The 22,484-nt window shown below is 40.6% G+C and overlaps 1 protein-coding gene across 2 annotated transcripts in view; it reads left to right on the top strand.

Moving 5' to 3' along the window:
* The window catches only part of MORF4L1 (mortality factor 4 like 1), a 39,616-nt gene extending 18,284 nt beyond the window's left edge, over positions 1-21,332 (top strand). For both annotated transcript variants that reach the window (XM_026648412.1, XM_026648410.1), the window contains 8 exons: positions 2,778-2,840; positions 7,855-7,880; positions 8,527-8,615; positions 9,696-9,797; positions 13,352-13,440; positions 16,653-16,825; positions 17,167-17,251; positions 20,643-21,332. In XM_026648412.1, coding sequence (XP_026504197.1) covers positions 2,778-2,840; positions 7,855-7,880; positions 8,527-8,615; positions 9,696-9,797; positions 13,352-13,440; positions 16,653-16,825; positions 17,167-17,251; positions 20,643-20,727 — 712 coding nt within the window. In that variant the 3' untranslated portion in view covers positions 20,728-21,332. The remainder of the gene's footprint in view (positions 1-2,777; positions 2,841-7,854; positions 7,881-8,526; positions 8,616-9,695; positions 9,798-13,351; positions 13,441-16,652; positions 16,826-17,166; positions 17,252-20,642) is intronic.
* Positions 21,333-22,484: the final 1,152 nt, after the last annotated feature.

Raw genomic sequence — 22,484 nt, 5'->3', positions numbered from 1 at the left:
GCATTATGAAATATGTATCTCTGTTTTGGATCTTTTATTTTGACGTCAAAAGTGTTATTTAGACATTTAGTATAACACCGTTAAAAGTTAGCATAATAGATTTAAACTGACAGGAGCTAGTGTTTCTGTTGAAGGGCCTAGTACACTTGATACTATGGACAGTAAAGTTGGTAAGAATACAACTGCGCTTCTGTGTTTGCTCTGTGACCATAACAGGGTTATGACGACTAATCATGAATATATATCCATGCTTTTGAGATTAGAGTTCTGACTTCCCCCCCCAACTTGCATGGTATTGAACATCCCCTAATGGTAATGTTAGGGACCAGATCCTGCTAGCCTTACTCAGGTGAGCAGTCCCAGCTGAATTCGCTGGGATGGCTTGTGAGAGTAAAGTGAGCAGGAGTGACCCCTAAAGATTTAACTCTCTCAGAAAAGCAATGAAATTCAGAGTTGCTATCCTAACCCTCTCACTCTTAATTATAAAGGCACATCAGAAACACCACTCTGGTGTGGGCTTGTTTTTTTTTTTAAGAGCCTCAGTCTTATTGTGTAACTTTGAAACCATATTTTCAAGCCCTGGCTTTGCTTCCCAGTTGAAACAGCGTCTGAGAGGAGGATGTGTCTCTTCCTCTGTTGCCACCAGAACAGAAACTGGGGTTGATAGTGTCCCATGGGAGCTGGGACACTATATCATAGGTAGGTTAACTGTCCTCCTAAACCTTCTTGATAAGAGCGTCTCATTTTTGGGGTGGGGAACAGTTCATCAATGATGGATCTTCAGATCGTTAAGAGGAATCCATGAAAAAGGAAGATGTCCTTGGAATAGTGAGCTGGCTTTTGATGCTATCATTCATCTCACGTAGGGCCCTACCAAATTCACAGTCCATTTTGGTAAATTTCATGGACAGAGGATTTTAAAAATTGGAAATTTCATGATTTCAGCTGTTAAAATTGGAAATGTGTCCTAGTTGTAATTGTAGGGATCCTGACCCAAAAAGGAGTTGTGGGTTGGTCACAGTTATTGTAGGAGAGTTGAGGTACTGCTACCCTTCTGCACTGCTGCTGGCGGTGGCACTGCCTTCAGAGCTGGGCAGCTGGAGAGTGGTAGCTGCTAGTCAGGAGCCCAGCTCTGAAGGCAGAAATAAGGGTGGTATTGCCACCCTCACTTCTGTGCTTCTCCTGCTGGCCGGGCACTGCCTTCAGGACAGGGCACCTGGCCAACAGCCGCTGCTCTCCGGCTGCCCAGAAGTAAGGGTGGCAATACTGCAAACCACCCTTAAAATAACCTTGCAACCTCCCTGCAACTCCCTATTGGGTCAGCACCCCCAATTTGAGAAACACTGGTCTCCCCGTGAAATCTGTATTGTATAGGATAAAAGTACACAAGACCAGATTTCGGGGGGGGGGGACCAGATTTCACAGTATGTGACGTGTTTTTCGTGACCATGAACTTGGTAGGGCCCTAATCTCATGGTATTAAAGGTACCTTCCAGCATAAGGTCCATGTGTCTCTTGCACTGAACTTGCTCTTCCAACGCTTTCATTTATGTCAGCACCATTGGCGCTTCCTCTTCAATTAGCAGCTTGGATGTACCCCTTCTAATGGCGACGGAGGAAGAGAAGTCATTTACCTATGACAGGTTTCAGAGTGGTAGCCGTGTTAGTCTGTATCAGCAAAAAGAACGAGGAGTCCTTGTGGCACCTTGGAGACTAACAAATGTATTTGGGCATAAACTTTCTTGGGCTAAAACCCACTTCATTGGATGCATGCAGTGGAAAATACAGTAGGAAGAGAGATGTATGTAACGAAAAAATGGGTGTTGCTATACCAACTCTAACAAGACTAGGTTCCTGGGTTAGTGTTTTTGTTGTGTGGTGTGTGGTTGCTGGTGAGTGTGGTCATTACACAAAGTAAAAACTTTCCCCATGCTAACTTTCCCCTACTGTTACTCACACCTTCTTGTCAACTGTTTGAAATGGGCCATCCTGATTATCACTACAAAAGTTTTTTTCTCCTGTTAATAGCCCACCTTAATTGATTAGTCTTGTTAGAGTTGGTATGGCAACACCCATTTTTCCATGTTGTGTGTGTGTGTGTGTGTGTGTATACATAAATATATATGCATCCAATGAAGTGGGTTTTAGCCCACGAAAGCTTATGCCCCAATAAATTGGTTAGTCTCTAAGTGCCACAAGTACTCCTCATTCTTTTTACCTATGATAGTATCCCAACACTGTGCCTGGGACTGTAGGGCAGATATTTGCAGAACAGTGGGCCTCAGACCACTTAAGCCAGAAAGTGAAGATGGGATCTGAGAACTGCAACTATATCCTCTCAAATTGCACTACTAAAACAAGGGTTTTTTTTCTTTTAAAGAAACAATAACTGGCATTTTAAAAAATAAAGGGGCATTGCAGATGCATAGTGTGGTTAGTGGGGAGGGAGAGTAATTGATCTAACCACATTTTTAAAGGGGTAACACTGTCAATCTGTTTAGGCCTCAGAATTTACCTTCTGTAGCATCCTTGGAGGATGCCTGTAATGTAAAAAGACAAATTTTAATTAAAAAAAACAGACAACAAATTTGACTCCTCAGTGACCCAAACAATACTAGAAAGGAAATAACAGTGTAAATATGTGTATCATGCTCCAGGGATGTGGAATGTGTTTAACATCCTCTAAAAGATAAATTTTTGAAGCTTAAATAGATTCTCTTAAAGGCTAAATATCAGGTCTGACACTCTGTCCTTAACTCAACCCCCATTGTGCCTAGATTTTTCAGACGAGATGGAGCGCATACTGTTTGCTGTTTGGAGACCCCTACAATATCGACACGGTGAGTTAAGGATGGATTGTCACACCAGGATTTTCATCCTGAAATCCAAATTTCCTTGCTTTTGTAGATTTCTTTTATAGGCTCTTAAAGTCTTAAGTCGCAATAATGTAAGGTGCTGGTGATAACACAGGTAACAACTGAGGAAGTGACTCTTACTTTGACAACATCTCCATAAAGTGCAGCTCCTACTTAAAATTCTTTTTAAAAGTCTGTATGGGCTAGTAGCTCTTACCTATTTCTAAACGTGTGCACTGTGCCCATTGAAAGTATACAAACTTATGTGATATGCACGCTTCAGTGAGAATTCAGCGCATCCATTTAAAAAGGAACTGCAGACATTTAACTTTAAGACTTCCATTTATTTATTTTTGTGTTAGAAACTGGTGGTTTTAGAAGACTAGTCTTGGTCTGCTACCTGTTTACCAAAGGGTGAAGTCCTGGTGTCACTGAGATCAATGACAAAACTCTTACTGACACCAGTAGGGCAAGTTCTGGCCTTTGCTCATAGATGGGTGTTGTGAATGTAAGGATTGAGTCTCATGTAACTATGGGTTTAGGAATGTCTAAAATACTTTTTCTGTGACCTGCTATAGTTTGTATATTGGAAAAGTATGCTGAGGACATTAAGTAATTTTTAATCAAATACAATGATTTGTAATGTGCAAGTTGTATTAATAGTACAAATGTGTTTTATGATGCTGGTTCTTACTGATGGGAAGAATGCCATACAAGGACAGTTGGCTATCAAAAAAACAGGCTTGACGTTTTCTAGAGATAAACTTCCCTGTACTTTTCTCTGCAAAATTTCAGGCTTCTGGCTGCTGGCACTGGACTCCTCAGGGGTTCTGTCTTTCTGACATGGCTGACCTAGCTACAGAAGTTTTCACTTAGAACAGCTAGCAGGCAGGCAGAAGGCAGCCAGTGCTTTGGAATATGTGAAGAAAGACATGCTGTACTTTTAGGGAATCAGAACACATGAGCCAGCGGCAAACCTGTCCGAGAAGTCAGGAAAGGGAAGTCTTGTGGTTCTTTTTAAATAACATGATTTGCTAGGGCTCTGGCCAGAAGTGCTACCAAGGCAACTGCGTTGACAGCTTTAGTAACCTGGGAATTGGAATTTGTTTACATTTTTCTCCCTTTGATAGAACATTCAGACTTCAGGCTCCACCTATCCTTTGAAACACATGTGTGTATGTTTCAGGTGTCCTCCTTTGGCAAAATGAGGTAAAGCTGCATGAATAATGGAACTCAGGTCCCTAAGATGTGAAGTTAATTTCCAGCTTTAACTTTCATATTATTGCCTAATGCTACAGCAAGAACTTGTATGCTGAATTTAAAAAGGCTGATGACTTAAACTCTGACTTCCTTTTAACAGGGAGCTGTGGTCATGTATCAGTTCTTTGTTCTGAAAGCTCACATGGTCGGAAGCAATTCTCAGCATGCACACTTCAAGTTGTTTGAAAGTTGGCATTTCTGAGCTGACTCACTGGCAAGTGATCTTGTTGCCAAGTGGCATAATTTGTTCCACTGGCAGAATGGGAGCACAGGATTATATTGTGAAGTGAAACTATTTTAATGTTGAGTGTTTGAAAATGAAATCTTGCTTTGTTTTTTCTGTTATCAAGATGTGGTTGAGTTCTGGAAGATAAGCCATTCAAACTCTTTTGCCCACTGCTAGATTAGAACATTCCCATTAAAATTCTGCATCTTAAAATATTGACTTCAGTTGAAAATCGGACATCGCTAAAAGGCTCCAGAACCCTGTTACTTTCTGGACAGTCACTAAAATGGCATTTACCTTTCAGTCTTTTGGTTACAGTGAGCTTCACTTCCTGTGCTGAATTGTAATGCTGTTAAACTACTGCCATGTTCAGGCTCAGAGGTTTGCATTTCAGTGGTAGGCGAAGTTTGTCCTATCTATGTAGCTTGTAAAATACTTTGGGATCCTTCAGGACGAAAGATACTGAGTAAATGTCACTGCTGTTCAGTGTTGCTTCATCAGTGGGATTGACCCTATTCCTCCACAGCTGTGGTCACAACTTTGAGTTACTTCTGTTCATAATAAATAAACCTTTTACTAAGGTGTCTTGGTTCAGTTACTGTATATAACAATATTTAGTGTAGCCTTATACAAGATATATGACTATATCAGAAGATTGGCTGTCACAGAAAACTAACAACTTTTTTTTTTTAAATCTACCCATTACTAGTGAACTATTTTTAACCTATTTCAAGAGGAGATCTTGGCATCATGCTTTTTCTTTAGTAGTTCCCTGATGCACTGCCACTGTCTGTTAGACTTTGCAAAATGAAAGTCACTTTGACCTAATATAGTTGAAATAGCTTTGAAATTTTGTGCTCTCCCATCTCTCAGATCCCTAGGCACCTGCATTGTACTGTACATATCAATAGTACAAAAAACAGAACAGCTCCAGACCTAGGAGGGTTATTTGTTCTGACAAATTGCAGTGGTTCTTAAAGTACTTCAATTTATATTCCTGAATTATCACAATTGCTCCAGTTCTTATGGATTATAAAGACCCCCGAGGCCTCTACTTCTAGTTGGTGTGTTTAAGAGTAACTTTATTTGCCTTTGTGTTCTGGTCAGAATTCCAATTGTGTGACATTCAACCTATCTGTTTCTATTTAACTTGTAGTCTTGGGTAGGCTCTCTTCTCTTCTCCTTCTCTTCTCCCCACACAAACCGAGTACTCGATCACTGATACGGAATGACAGCTATTCCACCCTGTTTGTGGCTGCATTTCAGTGGGAAGTGAAGTGATCCATTGCTTTTACCCTCCTCATCCACATGTGCAAAACACTGATACATTTTATGCGCCCCATGTAGGGGAAAAAGTAACTCTTATAATGTCTCTTCTTCCCTATCCCCCACCACTTCTGTGGTGCCTCCGCTTGTCCTCTTTGTTACCAGCTAGTGCCTAGTCACATACAGGGTAAGAGTTCAGAAGCTGGTTGGGAAACCCAATGCACATGCAGTTTCACTAGTGGCCTGATTCATTGCCAGCTGGACTTTAGTGAATGTTGGATTGGGCCCTAAAACAGTGTAAATGGAGGCTCCTTTGTGAAAAAGTTCTGTATGTGTACATTGTCTTACTGGTGTTTAAAATTTGAATAGACTGAAACCTGACCTGACACTATACTGAATTTCTGAAGATTCACTCTTACAGTATGGAACAAAATCACAACATGGTTTAGTGTATGGGAGCATATTTGTTAGTCATAACATTATAAAGAACATGACCCAAACACTTATGACAAACTAGATTTGGGTGACAGAACAAGAATTATCTGGACTAAGTCATGGTATTAATATTAGAAATCTGCCTTTGAAGATGATAGGCAAATATGAATGTGACAGAATTATGGATAAGGTCTTATTTAAGACTGTATCCAGACAACTTGAACCAGTGACCTGGCCTTAGCAGATGCATATGTAACACAGGCAGTTGTCTATATCCTAGAAAACAATTGTGCTTGTATGTGATTGATTTTGGATTTTAGGCATAATTTACATGATTTTAGGCTCATTCTGCATTTGTGAATGTTAAGAAAAGTAGTTGAAGGGGGTTTCCATGTTTTCATTTAAAGTAATCAACTTGGGTTCTCTAGGTCAGGGGTCGGCAACCTTTGGCACACGGCTCACCAGGGTAAGCACCCTGGCAGGCCGGGCCAGTTTATTTACCTGCTGATGCGGCAGGTTCGGCCCATCGCGGCCCCCACTGGCCGCGGTTCGCCGTCCCAGGCCAATAGGGGCGGCGGGAAGCCGCAGCCAGCACATCCCTCGCCTGCGCCGCTTCCCGCCACCCCTATTGGCCTGGGGCCGCGATCGGCCAAACCTGCCGCGTCAGCAGGTAAATAAAACTGGCCCGGCCCGCCAGGGTGCTTACCCTGGCGAGCCGCGTGCCAAAGGTTGCCGACCCCTGCTCTAGGTGTTAATGGAAATGATTTCCCTATACAGTTCAGAAAAGCTTTTCATATTTTTATGCTGAATACAGAAGTGTAATGGGTTTAGAGAACAGTCTAAAGAATTGCCTTTAGATTAGAAACATGAAAAGGTACATGGAGTAGAGCAAGTGCTGAACAGTATCTTTGGTGGTGTGAGTGGCAAGAACAATTCACTAGCATAATCATGATGCAGATATGAAGGACAATCCATACTAGCTTCATACATCTTTATCATTCTGACATTGCCATTTACTTACATTTCTTCTCGTCCTCTGCATCTATGGTGATAGTACTAAAACATGCCAATTTTACCTAAGATTAGACTGAGATTTAACTAATTTATAAACCTCCCTATCAAGCTGGATTCCTTTCACAGCACTGAGCTTATGATAGCCAGTTTCAGTATTTCAGGTATTGCCTAACTACAAATCTTATGTAGTTACTCAAGATATGCACATTATCCAAGATAACTTTGAAGTATCACCTCTGCACAGCACGTTAGATATTATTGATATAAATGTCAGTATCTCTTTTGAATACTAATAGTTCTTGGCCTCTATCTTGTGTCAGAGAATTCCGTAAGTTAGGCATGCATTGTGTTTTTTAAAAAAAATCCCCACCTGTATAATTTACTTTTATACTACCATTCCAATCAAAACAGTCTTGTAAATGTTCTATTAAATGGAAAAAGCTGGCATAGGATTAACTATGGTGCTAAGAGCATGCCACCAATAGCTTTTATCAGTTTAGAATTTGTTGCCATTAACCTCATTGGTTGTACCTTTATATTTATATTGGAGAAAGTAAATGACAGTGCCTTAGTGACAACCTCTACCTTCCTTTATTTTGTTAGTTTCTTCTTGCTATATAGTCAAGCGGGTTGGTGGGCTTTTGTTCATTGTCCTGGGTTTACTGGCTCAAGTTGCCTCTCGACTAACTTTTTTTAAATGCTTTTTAGAGCTCTTTGTGTATAGGTGTCCCCAAAAATTCAGATTTATTTTTATTGGTACCTTAAGACTTGAAATAATGTGTTGTTCCATTTTTGCAGGAAAACAAAAAAGAACAAACAGAAAAGTAAGCATATTTTTATTCATAAGTTATAGTTTATTCAGTACATAATGGAAGATCTACTGGAACAGATACTCGTCTGATGTAAATTGCTATAGTTCTAATTAAAGTGGGGCTACGATCATTTACTTGGTTGACGATCTGCCCAACTAAGTTTATGAAGTAACTTTTGTCTCAGATTTTAGGCTGTTAACCAGGTGGAAGCATTAAAAACATACAAATGGAAATGTCTGTCAGGGTCAGGACTGCTTACAAATTAAAAACCACACCAAGTGTTTGCATATACCAGTTCTGCAGTAGAATCATTCTTTCTCAGATTACACAGGTGTTGGGTACTCTTTCTTTCAGCATGGAATATTGTGCAGGCTCAGATGCTGTAATATAGTGGGGACGTGAAGGCGTAAGAGTGGGTCTGCAATAGGACATATATTGAGTTGTAACCTGTAATCTTTGTGTCCAAGTTATCAATGTAGGGGATGTTTCAGGAGGGAAATGATTTTTTTTTTTTATTAATTGAAAACAATGAATTCATCTGCAGTTTGAGACCTGCGTATAGTCAAACAAGTCCTTTAGTGAAAATGTCAGTAGAAAAACTGTTAGTGTAGATATAAAATGCATCTACAAACAAAATAGCTGTTTTTTGTATGTGTAGCTCCTGGAATTGGGGAAGGCAGCAGTACCAGCGAGACTCCTCAGCCTCCTAGGAAGAAAAGGGCTCGAGTGGATCCCACGGTTGAAAGTGTATGTATTTTACCTCTGTAGTAACTCTCCATTTAGCTGCATCAGATTGAATGGTTTATCTTGATAGTTATATTTCAATCTTTGGTTACTGTTTTTTAAAAAAGTTCCTGTTGACATCTGCAGCTTTGATCTGCTTTATCTTTTTGGTCACAAATGCATGACAAGTATGTCAGTAATTTAAGCAGGGGAAAAATATTCCGAGTAATGTATTTACGTGAGTTAGCTTCCGATCCCTGTTTAATACAGAATTTCCAGACCTAGCACTCCAAGCTATCATTGTGCTTTTGGTAAGTATATGGAGGAAAATGCCACCAGTTAACATGCTATAGTTGTGAGCAGCTTTCAGACTGAAATCTGAGAGCTTTGAGTTTTAGTTCTTTCCATCTCAAAGTACTGCTTTAGTTGATGCATCATCTTAAGTATTTCAGAGAGAAAGGAATAGTTCTTAAGTGCCAAAGCTGCAAACATCAACAGTTTTATTTAAAAAAAAAAAATCTATTTTCATAAGTTGATATTTATGTAGTCTTAAATGAAAAACTTTTTTTGGTTGGAGGAAAACACTTAATGTGTCAATAGATCTATTGAATAGCATCTAAAGACTATCAGACATGTGGTTCTAGAGTCAGAGGTGCCATTGAGTCATCAGCACAGTGTGAAGGCATTTGTAACTGGAAGTGAAGTTGCATAGTAATATAACAACTTAAAAACTGGCTTATGATTATCTGTTAGTATTGACTGTTTTCCCTGTTCAACAAAGTGGTGGGGTTAGCACGAAATAACGAATAGGTAATGTAACAAAAGAGAAGTAATGCTCCCAAGTACAAAAGCTCTACTGGTTTTGTAAGGTTCGTATCTTAGGATATCTTTGTCTAACAGCTGAAATACAGTAAAATTCTAGCAAGAGTTGAACTGTCTGTCACTTCATAAGATTCTGAGGTAACAATAGCAGCTGCAGTCTTGAATCTTTTGATAGACTTATGTAATGGCTACATTTTGGAAAATTGAGACTGGGTATGATGACCAAAGTAAGATGACTTTTTTTTTTGGTTTTTTTTGTTTTTTGTTTTCTTGATTCTTCAGGAAGAAACATTTATGAACAGAGTTGAAGTAAAGGTAAAAATTCCAGAAGAGCTGAAACCATGGCTTGTTGATGACTGGGATTTGATCACTAGGCAAAAACAGGTAACCCTCACATTGTGAAAATTATCCTTTATCTATAAGCATGTATACGGACTTCAACCGACAGTTTGGAACTTATGCTTTCTCCAGCTGGGGGAATGTGTTGGTCTGTTTTTCAAGGTATACTTGGTATTCTGTCTCCTCGAGGCTTTTATTTGACTGGGTTGTAGGTACTAGCTGGTTTCTTCCCACAGGGCATCTGTGATGTTCAGCAGAGCTGCATGTTGTTGTCAGGAGCACATCCTGGAGCTTCCTTAAGTCCAGGCAGGCATAAACTAAAATGTCAACTTGCCCTTTTAAACTCATGGTGTTGCCTGTGGCTCTTTGTTGGCCTTTTGATACATACTCATTTTAGCTGGTAGAAAAAGCTGGTCCATAACATTTTATATAGACATTGACATGTTCCATATCCTCGTCAATGATTTAGATAGTGGCATAGAGAGTACACTTACAAAGTTTCTGGGTGATACCAAGCTGGGAGGGGTTGCAAGTGCTTTGGAGGACAGAATTAAAATTCAAAACTGGACAAACTGGAGAAATGGTCTGAAGCGCATAGGATGAAATTCAATAAGGACAAATGCAAAGTACTCCACTTAGAAAGGATCTGGGGGTCATAGTGGACCACAAGCTAAATGTGAGTCAACAGTGTAACACTGTTGCAAAAAAAGTGAACATCATTCTGGGATGTATAAGCAGGAGTGTTGTAAGCAAGACACGAGAAGTAATTCTTCCACTCTACTCCGCTGATTAGGCCTCAACTGGAGTATTGTGTCCAGTTCTGGGCACCACATTTTAGGAAAGATGTGGACAAATTGGAAAAAGTCCAGAGAAGAGCAACAAAAATGATGAAAGGTCTAGAAAACATGACCTATGAGGGAAGATTGAAAAAATTGGGTTTGTTTAGTCTGGAAAAGAGAAGACTGAGAGGGGACTAAACGGTTGTTACAAGGAGGAGGGAGAAGAATTGCTCTCCTTAACCTCTGAGGATAGGACAAGAAGCAATGGGCTTAAATTGCAGCAAGGAAGGTTTAGATTGGATATTAGGAAAAACTTCCTAATTGTCAGGCTAGTTAAGCACTGGAATAGTTAAGCCTAGGAAGGTTGTGGAATCTCCATCATTGGAGGTTTTTAAGAACAGGTTAAACAAACACCTGTCAGGAATGGTCTAGTAGTTACTTAGGCCTTGGCTACACTGGCACTGTACAGCGCTGCAACTTGCTGCGCTCAGGGGTGTGAAAACACCGCCCCCTCTCCCCCCGAGCGCAGCGAGTGCAGTGCTGTAAAGCGCCAGTGTAACAGCGCTGCGAGACAGCTCTGGCGGCGCAACTACACTTGCGCTTCACAGCTCTGCCGCGGCAGCGCTGTGAATTGCCAAGTGTAGCCAAGGCCTTAGTCCTGCCATGGGTGCTGGGGGCTGTTTCCAGTCCTATGCTTCTATGATTAACCTTCAGGATAGGAAAGGAGTTGAGAGAATGCCAAAGCCTAGAGTGGATCTCGAACTTGGGTCTGCAGTGCTCCTGGTGGGTGGCTCATACTCCAGCCCTCCGCCTGACAGCTTACCGGCATCAGCTGGAACTGGGACTCCTTGAAGCCCCACTCAGATAGGGCGCTCCAGCCTGGGCCCGGTTGGTGGAACACAGGCGCTCCTCCATTGGATTGCTTTCCCCCTATTTGAGCCAGAAGGAAGAACAGCAAGTCTTCTGTATAACTGAGCTCTATCCTGCTCCGGACTGCTCACCCAGCACTACCTGCTTGTCTCCTGATTTCCTGACTCTGCTTGATTCCTGGTATCTGACTTGAGGTTCCTGATCTTCTGGTTCGGAGCCCTGGCTGGCATGGGGACCCAGCACTCTGCCCATGGCTAACTGCTAGGCTGCCTACAACTAGGTCCTGACAGTCAGTTTTTGTGCAAGCATGATGTGGTTTAAAAACAAAACACAAAACTTTCCAAGTTGCACTGAGGCTCTGTGAAAATTGTTTTCTTGTGTAGTTGCATATGTTCCTATCTCCTCCTGCTTTCCTGCATGATTTGAATCCAAAACCAGACTTCTTGCTAGATTAATTTAGCTAAATTAAACTCTGCTTGTCCTGCTTCTGTAATAAACTAAAATGCAATTCTCTCTTCAATTAAAAACCTTAATGAATTGTTGTAGATCATAGATTTTTTTTTTTTTTTTTTCCCCCCTGGAATCTTCACGCAAGCAATCCTCCCCATCCCCCATTTGAAGCCCGTAAGAGTCTACCACAACTACTTAAAAATGTGATCTTTTAAAAGCAAGAGATCAGTAGCCATGACTTGAGTCTGACATAAGGCTGTGGATACTTTCCCATGCAACTCTGCAAATGTACTTCAGTAGTGGTATTCAGTACAGTACTTATTCCAGTTCTGGGAACATCCATTTCTGAATCTCCTCAGACTGGAATGCTCTTGTGAAAGGAATTGAATCATTGAATCCAGATGTGACCAAAGATTTGTATTTGAGCTCATGTTTCAAAAGTGTAAAGCAAGTATATTAACTAATATACTTGCTTTACACTTTTGGGGGGAGGGATAGCTCAGTGGTTTGAGCATTGGCCTGCTAAACCCAGGGTTGTGAGTTCAATCCTTGAGGGGGCCACTTAGGGATCTGGGGCAAAATCAGTACTTGGTCCTGCTAGTGAAGGCAGGGGGCTGGACTCGATGACCTTTCAAGGTCCCTTCCAGTTCTAGGAGATGGGATATCTCCATTAATTTATTTATTTATTTATTATACAGTTTAATTATGGCTTGTGTATATATAATGGCTTCTACGTACAGTGTTAAACATAGAAGCTAAAATCCTTAATGGCCCATGCATTTGAATAATATTAATCAACTTCTCTGCTTCTCTGTGATGCCCTCTTTAAATAGACATTCCACCTGCAGGCATTACAACTTACAAACATACGAGGTATGATCAGTGGTGTCTGAAATACGTCTGCTGTCAGCAAGCAGATCTTGGCAGAGAGTGAACAAGAAATGATGAGCCCTTGATATCTGTAGGGAGCTAAGAGAGAAGAATCTGGACTCTTCATGTGTGTAATGCAATGCAATGCAATCGGCTATTAGATTTAGGACAGAATACTTTATCTTAAATAAATTTTAAAGTAGTGGGCAAGGTTTGATGCATAAAGATATTGTGGTGCTCCATCTTGTCCTTGGATGGGAGGAGTTCTGTAATTCCCACCTATATTAGCTAGACCACCGGGATTTGTTTGCTGGGGTTCTAGAATTCATTGCTGCATATTATAGATTCTGAGGAGCTCTGCTTAGTCAAACAGTAAAATATTGCTTTTGAAAAGCAGACAACATGCGAAAAGAGAAGGGGCAAACATGATGGAATGGTTAGCTGTGATTTAATACCTTCATGGTCAAGTAAAATCCTAGTTACAAATTCTCTTACCAGCTGAATGTTGTAGAAAAATTCTTTTCTACAAAGGTCCTCGTATTTGTCAGTACTTTGAAACTAGTATGCAGACACATTCTGCAGGTGAGACTATTTGCATTCATCAATCTATTTATTCTTTGATTTTCATAGCTCTTTTATCTTCCTGCCAAGAAGAACGTTGACTCAATTTTAGAGGATTACGCAAGCTACAAGAAATCACGAGGAAACACTGATAATAAGTAAGTAATGGCATTTTAAAAGGCATGTCTTAGCCATTACAATGGCTTTCTGCTGTTGACTGTTACAGACTGTCCCAGTCCTCCTTCCTGGATGGGCACCACTTCTTTGTAAATGGACCACAATCCTGGGCCCAGTTTGGCACAGGAATTTCTTAACCACAGACATTGACTGTGGAGCAGCATTAGAATGTTAGATCTTTGGAAAACCACAAACCCTTGAACGCAATCCACCCGGTTTGATCTCCCTGCTCTTGTCAGGTTTGGCTTTGTTCAGCATCCTTAAGCAAGGTAGACCACCCTTGCTGCCTTCCTCTTTCCATCTCAGTCTTCTGGTATCTGGTGGTGGATGGCTTCCCCCTCAGACCCATCCTTAGTCTCTCATCTGTGGTCAAACTGCAGCTCTCCAGCTATGGTCTTAGACCAAGGAGTTCCAGCCCTATCCTTTTAGATTTGGGTAGAGTCAAGTCAGTTGTGCCTCCTGGTTGCAAATCCAGAACACAGCAGCAGAGAGTTAATCCAAGTTGATGGTTCTCTGAGTTGTCCTTTATAATCATTCACCTATGTGACCACTCCCTAGCCCAGAAGGAACGTTCTAATCCCCAAATGAAGGCTATAACACGCAGTGAAGGTGACTGACGGTTACAATTAAAATGAAGGCTGAAAAACAACCTGGAGTTCAGTTTATCCAAACATCTCCCAATCTCACAGCGACCACAGAAATTGTTAAATACAAATGGTAGTTTAGTACTTGAAGTGCAAATCAAGAACTGAACCTGAATAAATAAATAACTTCTGTGCTACCAAAGTATCAGGCTGGAATTTTCAAAGAAGCCTGAAGTGTAAATGTACCTGCTTGTTTCTCTCTCCTTCTATTGGTATATGTAACACAAGGTCCAGTTGCTAAAAATGCTGTTCATAAAGGGGACTAATCTTGTGCTCCTGTATATGCCTTCCGAGGGAAACGGTGGGGGCGAAAGACCTCTCTGGCTTCAAGATTAGGCTAGATAAGTTTATGGAGGGAATGGTATAACGGGATTTTAGTCAATTAGGCAATAACGTGCCATCGCTGGTAAAATGAGGGTCCGGCTGGAGAATCTTGCCCGCATGCTCGGGGTTCTACTGATCGCCATATTTGGGGTCGGGAAGGAATTTTCCTCCAGGGTAGATTGGCAGAGTCCCTGGAGGTTTTTCGCCTTCCTCCGCAGCATGGGGCAGGGGTCGCAAGCTGGAGGATTCTCTGCGACTTGAAGTCTTTAAATCACGATCTGGAGACTTCAACAGCTGAGTTAAGGGAAAGGGGGTGGGTCAGCTTTTGTGGCCTGCATCATGCGGGAGGTCAGACTAGATGACCATATTGGTCCCTTCTGACCTTAAAGTCTATGAGTCTATGCCAAAATCTAGGTTGACACTTTTTTGAAAATTGGGCTCGCATGTCTTTATGTGTAATCAATTGTTATCGTTGGAGTGGCTCTGAGTATAGCTAAGGGTGATTAGTGTCACCCTTATAACACCCTGTTTCACTTTGCCCCCTGTGTGCACACAATACACTGTTTAAGTTTCCTGCAAGACCCTAGCTTACACTTTGGGACTTCTGAGTGCTTAATTGTGTAATCTTCATAGTTGTAACTTAGTTCTCTTTTAGTGGATTTTTCTAGGGCTGGGCACAACTGGAATGCTCTTTCGTGCACTTTGGGGGGGGGAGGGGAAGGCTTTCTAAGAAGCTGTACAGTATCTTACCCTCTTCATTGTGCATCTTGTAAGGGCTCCTACAGGATCCTCCTCCCAGATCCAGGGCCTCAGCCAATGTCCATTGAAATAAACACCCATGTGACATCAGTGGGAATAGAAACATAGGGATTAGAACTGGGGTCCATCTAGTCTAGTATCCTGTCTCCCAGAGCGGCCAGTACCAGATGCTTTAGGGGAAGATACAAGAAATCTTGCAGCATGCAAATGAGAGATAACGTACTCTCCGTGAAGTTCTTACCTTAATCACTAAAAGAGATTGGTTTAAGACCTGAAAGGTGTTTTTTTGTTGGTATTAACTACTAGAATGCTGGGTATGCTTGTATTCTAAGTGAATGGTCCAATCCCTTTGCCTCCATTACATCATGAGGCAATGAATTCGTCTAATTAAATTGCACAAAAGTGTTTCCTTGTATCAGCTTTGAATTTGCCATCTTTCAGTTTCATCAAATGCCCTTTTGTGTTTTGAGATTGGGAGCTTCTGTTTTCTCTATCTCCCTCTTCTATGCCATTCATTGTATATAGTTCTGTCACATTCCCTCGGTCCTTCAATCTCCTCAATGAGTCTGCCACCTTCCTAATTGTTCTCCTTATCCTTCTCTGAAAACGCCTTTAATTCTACAATATCGTTTTTGAGATTGGGTGACTAGTGTTCCAGATGAGGATGAAACACTGATTTATATCATGGCATCCTGTTCGTGATCTGTCCTGACATCTTGTTTGGGTATTATATCAGACTTCTTGCAAAATGTCTGGAGAATAGCTTGGTTTAATGGATTTGCTATGGCGAATGAACCCTGTGGAAATAAAAATAATTTGAGTGGTAGAGAATTTTTTCTCCAGATGGTACATCTTTTTTCCTTCCTTACTCCTATGCAGAGCACAGCACTTTCCCCACATGTTAAATGTTATCTGTTCGATGTGAAAGGCTTATGTTCTTTGCTGATATTACAGAAGTCTAAAGTTAAAAGCAGTAACCCCAACATTTTGGGGAAGGAGTTGGAATAGTGTCAGGGAGGGGGTGGAGTGGGGGCGGGGCCAGGGGCAGAGAGGCGGTCGAGCACCCACCGGCGGGAGCAGAAGTCGGCGTCTATGATGTGTGTGGCATAGAACTGACAGGTGCATCTTCCAAGACTTTAAGAAATTGCCTTTTCATCTTGCTTTGAATGTGCCGCTTTAGACATGCATTTGGATAAGTATCCTGTTCAGGTGGGAAGGCAGACAGTTTGCTTTTAGTTACTTTTTCTTAGAACCAAGTTGGCTTGAAGCATGTCTTCATGTAGAGCCAGAATACCCCATTTTTAAAAAGCGGAACCACTAGAACTATGCATTTGTTTCTCTGGGCCATCTCTTATGAATATTGGCTCTTCAGAGTTCTAAACTACCCCAGGAAACCACAGCCCTGGTGGTTGCTTTTGTTTTTTATTTACATTTTTAATATTTCACATTTCCTTTCTGTGTGCCAGAGAATATGCTGTTAATGAAGTTGTTGCTGGAATAAAAGAGTACTTCAATGTAATGTTGGGGACTCAACTGCTGTACAAATTTGAGAGGCCACAGTATGCTGAAATCTTAGCAGATCATCCCGATGCGCCTATGTCACAAGTCTATGGTGCACCACACCTACTACGATTATTTGGTAAGTTTGGCATCTTGATTCTACCATAAAAGGGGACAAATGGTTATATTGCTCCAGCTTCTTTTGTCTTGTTAATAATTGGAATAAGACACTGAATCAGAGTAAAATGTCTAAACAAATGACTCGCATGACTATCCTTGGGTCATTTATATGAAATGTTCAAAACCACAAATCACCTACTCCAAATGGAAGTTTTTAAAACATCGTTGTTTAGAAAAGCTTGCGTAGGTAAGAATGGGAGTCTGAAGTTAGTGATCATGTAATGGATCTTGGGCTTGTACTCATGTATGGTTAAAGTTGTCATGAAAAACAATGTCAAATATATGCTTTTCTTAAAACAGTACGAATTGGAGCTATGCTTGCCTACACCCCTCTTGATGAGAAGAGCCTGGCTTTGTTGTTAAACTACTTGCATGATTTCTTGAAGTAAGTTCAGCATTTCATGTTTGTGTGTTGAAGGTTTTTTAAAAACACCCTGATCCTGCAAACACTTATTTATATGCTTAATGCTAAGCATGTGTTTGTTTATACTACTGTGACCTAATGCTTTTTTATTCTAATTTTTTGGACAGTATTTTGATATTGACAATGTCAGTTAATCTGCAACACTAATCCAGAGCAAGCAGGTTGGTCTCTTGACAGCCTTTCTTCCAGTCTTGTGGTGGTGGTTAGTTCTGCATAGTTAGTATTACAACCTAGTGTGCATTTTACTGAAGAGTAACTTGTTAAAGATTTCAAGTTTCAGGACCTAGATTTACCTAAAGCAGCTTAAATTTTTCTGTACTAACTAAACAAACTGAAAAAAGGTTGCTTGGTTAATATTGCAGTTAGTCATCCCTTTGTAGCAACAGAGTTGGTACGAGAGGTCTTGTACTAGAAATTGCTCTGGCACGCTTTGTCTTGACATACTACAAAATGGTTCCTGATTATAGAGAAGTGTGTATTTCCATTGAAGGCACATAACACAGGTGAAATGCATGGGTTTTTGCAGTTGATTTTCTGTCATTACTAACGTTGAGTAAAGTTCTTTTGATATCTGAAGCACAGTTGCTAACTTTCATGTGGTAAATAAGCACCCCGACTTTGACAATAAGCCAAAAATCAAGCCAATCCTTAAGAACTCCAACACTCTGACTAGATTTCTTTCCCCCCCACGCCCCCCCGGGCATGCAGTCTGGGACTGTGGTGGGCCCGCTGTGCACCCCTGACTATTCCCCCCCTTGCCTCTGCTTGCCGGGAGCCAATCTCCCCCCCGCACCCGCCCCCCCAAAAAAAGAAGCAACAAGCTATAAGCAAAAAACTTGCCAACAATCAACTCACAAGCCAGTTAAGCCAAAAACAAATGTCGTGGTGTTGGCACCCAATTTCTTTGTTTTTGTTTTTTTTCCCATGGGTTTGGCATGTCTGATCTGAAGTACACTGCAGTTTAAAAGGAAAGAAATAAAACAAACCATTTGGGTAGAAAAAAAGTTCCAATTTTGTTCTTGCGTGTGCTGCTGCAAACTGCTAAGTCAGAGCAATTCCATCAGGCGTTTCAAAAACTGTCCTCTATTATTGCCTTAATGAAAAACATCTTTACATTTTTTGCATCTTTATATTTTAGTCAAGTGTGTAGAAGCCCCAGTCAAGATTGGCACCCAATTCTACAGACATGCAATAAGAGACAGTCCCTGCCCTGAAGAGCTTATCCAAGTACACAGTCCAGACAAAGGTGGGGGGAGGAGCATTATCCCCATTTTAGACTGGGAATAGAGGCCAAAAGATGTTAACGAAGTCTCTCAGTCTGTGGCAGAGCTGGGAGCTAATCCCAGTCAAGTAGCTGAGCTATGAGTCCGTCTTTCAGCTCATCGAAAGCCAAGCGTAAGCCATTTGTTTCTTGATGCGTTTTAGAACTCGTTGATCTGCCTTTCCTGAAATACGGGCAAGGCAACAGACTGTTTGCAACGAAGTCCCATTTGTTCAATAGCACTTCGAGGCACTTAAGTCAGTTAGATGCCTTTTAATGTTTTACTCTATCTTACTATAAGACTTAAACGTGAAATCTAAAAGTGGAAAGTTGATCTGCTGTAATGGAGCTGGAAGTTCATGCTCTGTTAATGGAGGAACTGACTACTCTAAAGAATCAAAGTCCTCTACATTTTAGAAATTTATAATCTGATTTTAAATTTGAATGTATGAAAGAATCCTCTGCAGTTCTCAAATTTAAGAGGACTTCCTCTAGTTATGGCTTATGCTTTAGAACTCTGGATGCATGGTTAATTCTCCAGTTGTCATTGGTCTCACATTTATGCTTATAATCCCCAGTAAATGCACAAGCACAATTGTCATACTTTCCAGTATGGCAGGGAAATGTCAGGCAGTGTCAGTCTTGTAGGCAATTTAAACACGTAATGTTTGAAATTGCTTGGCCTTGTGCATTAACACTCCAGAGGCATACCATCATTTTCTCACTATGCGCTAACTACCTGCTTATATATATACCACCACATTCTGTTGCTTTCTCTTTATTCCTTCAATAAAGCAATTATTTCTTTAACACTGTTCTGAAGAATAGAAAACTGACTTAATTTCATAGGTGAAAGACAGGCTAATATAGAAGCCGTTGGTAGCTAATCCGTAATGTTTGAAAATGTGTTAATAAATGAAGTGCAGTAGGTGATTAACTTAGTGATCCTCACAGGAGGTCTTATAGAACCCTAAGAATATCCCCATTTTAAAATGTAAACGCTTGTGGTTAGGGAGGAAACCTGATTCTGCCCTACAAAGAAGGCCTGAGTATCACTGTGCAGCACTCGGTTTGTAGAATGCCATATTTACTGGCCAGTCTTCTGCTAGCCCTGGTTATAAATAGGACCCTACCAAATTCACAGTCCATTTTAGTCTATTTCATGGTCATAGGATTTTAAAAATTTGTAAATTTCATGATTTCAGCTATTTAAATCTGAAATGTCACGGTGTTGTAATTTGTAGGGATCCTGACCCAAAAGGAGTTGTGTGTGTGGGGGGGGGTCACAAGGTTATTGTAGGGGGGTTGTGATACTGCTACCCTTACTTCTGCGCTACTGCTGGTGGCGGCGCTGCCTTCAGAGCTGGGCATTTTACCAACAGCCGCTGCTCTCTGGCCGCCCAGCTCTCAAGGCAGCACAGAAGTAAGAGTGACAATATCACGACCCCCCCTAAAATAACCTTGTGACCCCCTCCTGCAACTCCCTTTTGGGTCAGGACCCCCAATTTGAGAAACACTGGTCTCCCCTGTGTGCTTTTACCCCATACGATACAGATTTCACAAGACCAGATTTCCCAGGGGGAGACCAGATTTCACAGTCCATGATGTTTTTTACAGCTGTGAATTTGGTAGGGCCCTAGTTATAAAGCTTCACCTAGCACCTGTTAAGAACCACGTTTGTTTGTACAAAACAGTAGGCTACTTTTTACCTGCCTGCTTGAATGACTGGCAGACATCCAGAAAGGACAAACATTTGATAGGAAGCGGAACCTCATAATTCATATTGTATTGGAGGTCTTGTGGCAACACTTGGCTGTAGTCAAATTTGTTTGACAGTATTTCACTGCTTGGAATTCTGAGTGAGGCACTCGGTAGGATTTCATGAGTACAATATCTGACACCTATTAAGAATTAAACTGAATATTTCTCTGGGCTGTTCAAAGATTAAGGACAGATTTTCAACAGCAGATGCTGGAATCCAGTTGGAAGCAGTGAAATAACAGTTTGTGTACACTAAAACTTAAGTCTTGAGATAATGACCTGAGCAACAAGGTATTTTAATTTCTGCATGTGTATATTTTTCTTTCACAGGTATTTAGCAAAGAATGCTTCCACATTGTTTAGTGCCAGTGACTATGAAGTAGCCCCTCCTGAATACCATCGGAAAGCAGTATAACGGCATGCCTCTGTATAGTGAAGTAATACTTGGATCTCTGTAACAGTGCTGTCCATTTCTACATTTTGTTCTTTGTCCTTCCATTGCACATGTCTCTTGCACAGATTATGTAAATTTAAAGTGAATAAAGTGTGTGTTAAAACTGAACTGACATTTGTAAGTTCTAAAGTTTTCTTTTGTTTGTTCTGAAACAGAAGCCTAAAAAGGAGGCTTTGGGAACCCATCAGTGGGATGTAGAAAGAAATGCAATTAGCATATTATTTCGTTGTCTGAGCTCCTTAAAGTTTATAGGTTCATTGTTTTGACACTAAGCTCTTACCTAACCTGCATTATTGCTTAGTGATGACAAGTGTGCCACAGGGGTTGTGATGACCTAACTTACATGCTACTAATTAGTTGACTTTCAAGCCCACTCACTTTCTTGGTGTTTGAAGTGTAGCATTTGTTGATCCGTAAATTCATTCCTTGCCTAGAGAGTTGAAGGATTGTGACTTTTGTATTCTAACATAATGGAAAAATGCATTATTGTATCTTGGTGTTCTGAAAATGTTGGTCTTTCAAGGAGCTATTTTACAAGTCTTCAAATAAACTTTTTTTATTTCAAAGATTACCTATTTTGACTTTTTAACTGACCTGTGTCCTGCTTCATCTGTTGGAGCATTTTCACATGATGTAGCACTCAGAAGTCATAAATCAAATCGTGTTGTCATAGTTAAATCTGCAGTATCCTGAAAAATATTAGTATAAAGTGTGAATTTGTGATTTTTAGTTGTAACTTGGAGGTGCTGTTTCTGAGCCTTCTTCAGCATTCCTTACTCCTAACTGAAATCAATAGGATACAGCACTCTGCTACTCCTAACTTCTTTGAATAAAGAAATCAAACTGCATGAAACAGCAATGAAGCTGTAAAAAAGCTCATTAGAAACAGTGTTTTGAAATGGATCAAACACTTTGAAAACAGACCACTTCCCGGCCCCTTCCCCACCCCATTCAGGCAGCAGAAACCTGACCGTCACAGGACTGTGACCCTGGACAGATAAAACGTGAAGTAGGACTAGCATTTTTTCTCAAAGTCCCAGTGTGTGTCTTGTTCAATAAACCCCATTTTCCAGTGGTAAAGAAGCATCAAGTCTTTATTTTTTCTATTGATGGGCTAGATTCCTCCCTCCAGTAGGGAATAATTCAATTCCTGTCTACTCATAAGGCAGTTGCAATATACTTGACTTGTATATCTTTCTAAACTAAATTGGGGCAGATTAATAATGCAAACCATGCATGAAGAAACTTGTATATCTACAGTGGCTTTAATCCAGAACTCTTGAATAACCTGGTAGTTCCAGACAAATATGCATGAAGTCGCAGTTGTAGTTTTGCACAACCTATTGCTCTGTCTGTTTTATGTATTTCTCTTAGATAATGTTTAAAAAAAGATTTAAAATCTGTTAAATATGTATTGATATGATTTTTGACTGAGCAGACAAGAGAAACGAAAATTTGTTAGAATAATGTATTCCCAAATTTTCCCTCTTAATTTTGTGTCTGTATCTTTAATCACAGTATATTCATACAAGGTTGAAACCTGTTAAAGCCCATTACCAAGCACTGATGCTCTAATAAATTAAAATCTGCTCAATAAGTACAATGGATTTTAGTTACTTCTGAGTTCTAAGCACAGTGAATAGTTGAAGGATATAAATGAGGCATAGCCCCTCAATGGACATCTGCCTTAACCTAATTAAATCTTTATATAATGGTAG

The sequence above is a fragment of the Terrapene carolina genome, unplaced genomic scaffold (assembly GCF_002925995.2).
Source record: "Terrapene carolina triunguis isolate 2854851 unplaced genomic scaffold, T_m_triunguis-2.0 Scaffold67, whole genome shotgun sequence".
NCBI classification, from domain to species: domain Eukaryota; kingdom Metazoa; phylum Chordata; order Testudines; family Emydidae; genus Terrapene; species Terrapene triunguis.
This window is presented reverse-complemented; position numbering and strand designations above follow the sequence as displayed.